Source organism: Mus musculus, chromosome 3 (assembly GCF_000001635.26).
Source record: "Mus musculus strain C57BL/6J chromosome 3, GRCm38.p6 C57BL/6J".
Classification (NCBI taxonomy): Eukaryota; Metazoa; Chordata; class Mammalia; order Rodentia; family Muridae; genus Mus; species Mus musculus.
Window position 1 is genome coordinate 151,757,781 of NC_000069.6, and position 3,192 is coordinate 151,760,972.

A 3,192-nucleotide genomic window follows, 5' to 3' on the forward strand; every position below is an offset into this window, starting at 1 on the left:
TCTTGAACATTCACAAGAACACGACTCTCCTTAAAACATTATGTTAATAAAAACCATTTCCTCATGCCTCTCCTGAAGGAATTCTTGTCCTCTTAGTAACCCAGAAGAAATAGTAATCTGGTTGAAAGTAAGTGAGACTGTCAGGACACAAAAATCTACTGAACCAAAACATATTTTTAAAAGGAAAATTAAGGGACCAGAGAGATTTCTCATCCATTAAGAATGTATACTGCCTTTGCAGAGGACACTTTCAGTTCCCTGCACATACATCAGATGGTTCATGACCTCTGTTCCAAGGGTATCTGATACCTCTTTTCTTCATATACATCTGTACTCATGTGCACATACCTACAGAGACATATACATTGCACATATTAAAAGTAATAAATATTTACAAACATAATGAAATATTAAAAACATTTTTAAACTAAAAAATTGAAGAGTTAAGATTTACAAAAACAGCTGAAAAATATTTTAAGACTTATTTTTCTTTAACAATAGTTCTGACTTTGACAGCTACCAGGGGGACTTCAGAATCATTTGGAAGATTTGCATGACAACCTTCCTTGGTGAGTAATAGATTTCATCTCTCGATAGCTCTACTTTGGAGACACAGCTATGATGTTTCGAGATTCAGTCAATTAAGAGTATATACATGGAAGGACCCATGGTTCCAGCTGCATATGGAGCAGAGGATGGCTTGTCGGGCATCAATGGGAGAGGAGGCCCTTGGTCCTGTGAAGACTTGATGCCCCAGTGTAGGGGAATGCCAGGTTGGTGAGGTAGGAGTAGATGGTTGGGTGGGGGAGCACTCTCATAGAAGCAGGAGGAGGGAGGATGGGATAGGAGGTTTCTGGGGGGGAACTGGGAAAGGGGATAACATTTGAAATGTAAATAAATAAAATATCCAATAAGTAAAAATTTATAAAAAATAAATAAAATCAAGCATGGAAACATTCAGGCAGAAACTTTATTTCATGAAATTAAAACAGTACTATAATTAAACAAGTTGTTAACAAATATTGGCTCTTTTCAATTCCTTTAAATGTGTTTAGAGACATGCATGCTTTCAACCAGAGACAAGTGAAACTCTCTCCATGCTTTATTTCCTTGTCCTCATTCCAGCATCTTACTCTCCATATCTTCCCATCCATATGGAGTGGATATCTAAGTAAATATCATTGTTAGAAAAAAAAAAAGTGGTACAGAGGACTTATAATGAGGATCCTTAATGCTTAGTAGACCTTGTGATGAGCTTTGGGACTACAAGGCAAATCCAGTCCTGTTTCTCGAGAACTCATGCTCCATTTGGAATAGCAGACATCTACATCATTTTCTAACTACTGTGCAGTCAATTCCGGTACATAGAGTTGTATAATGTACTGGAGAAGGAAAAGCAAAGCCAAGTTTGTTTTGCCTAAGGAGCTTGAGAAAGACACATGTAGATGTGTACACACACTGGATGGTTCATGAGCCTGTTTCAGTTCCGGGGGGGATCTGACACCTCTGTCCTCCACATATAAAACTGTACATGGTGTGGGCATATGGAAGCCCATTTTTCCGAGGACCTCTCTCTCTCTCCACTTCTCAGGGTTTGCATTTTTAATATGTGACTCATTGTTGAAGGACAGCGAACATTAACAAAGGCTTTCAGCAGAGTGCCTCTTCTTGGGGCAATCAGGTTTAAACTAAATCCAGGGACACTAATGTCACAGCAGCATGTGCCAATCCTCAGATTGCTCCAAAACAAGGCAAGCAAAAGCAGAAGCTAGCACATATTACAATACATGTCAGGGCTAGGAAAATGGTCCCCAAACACCCCAGTGAACTACAGCTGAGGGTTTCCCAAAAGGCAGTGCTTTAGAAAGGAGCCAGGTTACCAGTATCCTCGAGAGGCAAGTCCTCTAAGGCATCATCCGCAGCCCTCAACATCTGCCTGAGAGCAGCAAAGACCAGAATATCCTTCATAGGCTCCAACCTTCGCTCTGAAGCATAATTGCTGACCATCAAGATATTGGCTATAGGAATATTTAGCCATTTTTGGACATTCTGAACCTGTGGAAAATTTATTTAGGATGCATGATATGTAAAAATATATTTATGAAACATACATATGTTTACATATGAAGTATATTGCTACATCCAACCCAGTAGTGACACGCATTACAGGCCTAAAAGCCTGGAAGCAGTCACGAGGCAATGAGTTTCACTGAAACAGCCTCCTGGAACCTTGGCATTCCAATAGCACATACCCTCAAAACCTGTCCCCGTGTTAGTCTGGTATATGGATCTCTGTGCTCTCTTTCAGTATTGTTTTATTATAAGTGCCTTTTAGGATTGATTTTGACATATAGCTAGCCCTTTGCCAGTGTTCCAATGTCCCAGGCAGACCTTAAAGCCGACCCTGAGCTTGGAATTCAGTAAGAATGTTACCTATTCAGTAACACTCAAATTTACTTCTAGTAGAGACAGTGAAAATAATCAGGTATTACAATTTACTTGAACAGAGCTAGAAAAGCTCAGGGCTAGTCTGCATAGTAATTACTTAGGACAATAGCTGAGTCACACCCAAACACAGGAATATAGAATGGCCTAGGAAATAGGTGGGTTGTAGCATGAAAGGGTTAGTAGAATGGAATTCCCCTGGTGCAGGTTTTTTCACTAGGCCCAGAGGAATAGCCTAATCAGGTATTTACTAAAAAACCCCAGGTGGTGGGCTTATCAATAGACTAGCATTGCATCAGAGCATTCACCTGGCCACTCTGTTTAGCTGATCTTTTTAATTAAAGGCTGTTCCTATTCTCAGTGGTAAACAAGGCCTGGCTCCTGCCATCTTTTTATGTATGCATTCTTTTTTGTTTTGTGTCAATGTAACTTGGCATATGTGTTTGCCTGGCTTTCTTGTTTTTCTTCTGTATTAAAAGTCTGGTGTTTATTTGGACAAAATACATTCAGATTCAGCACTCCCTTGTATCTGTGTCTGTTTGTCAAATCTCGCTGACCCTTGCTCACCTGCAACCAGAAACCTGTTCCCTACAGATCAGAAACCCAATAGAGTTTCGTCTGTAGCAGTATATCATACTAAAAATTTAACTGACTATTAAATACAATTAACAGCAGAAACTGAAATGGTGATGAGTTGATAAATTCTCTTCAGAATACAATTATAATATGGATAATTATGGTTGTAAA

The 3,192-nt window shown here is 39.4% G+C and overlaps 1 protein-coding gene across 1 annotated transcript in view; it reads right to left on the reverse strand.

The window, feature by feature from the left end:
- Window positions 1-956: 956 nt before the first annotated feature.
- Ifi44l (interferon-induced protein 44 like) overlaps window positions 957-3,192 on the reverse strand; it is a gene marked incomplete at its 5' end in the record, with an annotated part of 4,155 nt that continues 1,919 nt past the window's right edge. The window contains 2 exon segments of the mRNA NM_031367.1: window positions 957-1,088; window positions 1,168-2,055. Coding sequence (NP_112735.1) covers window positions 1,861-2,055 — 195 coding nt within the window.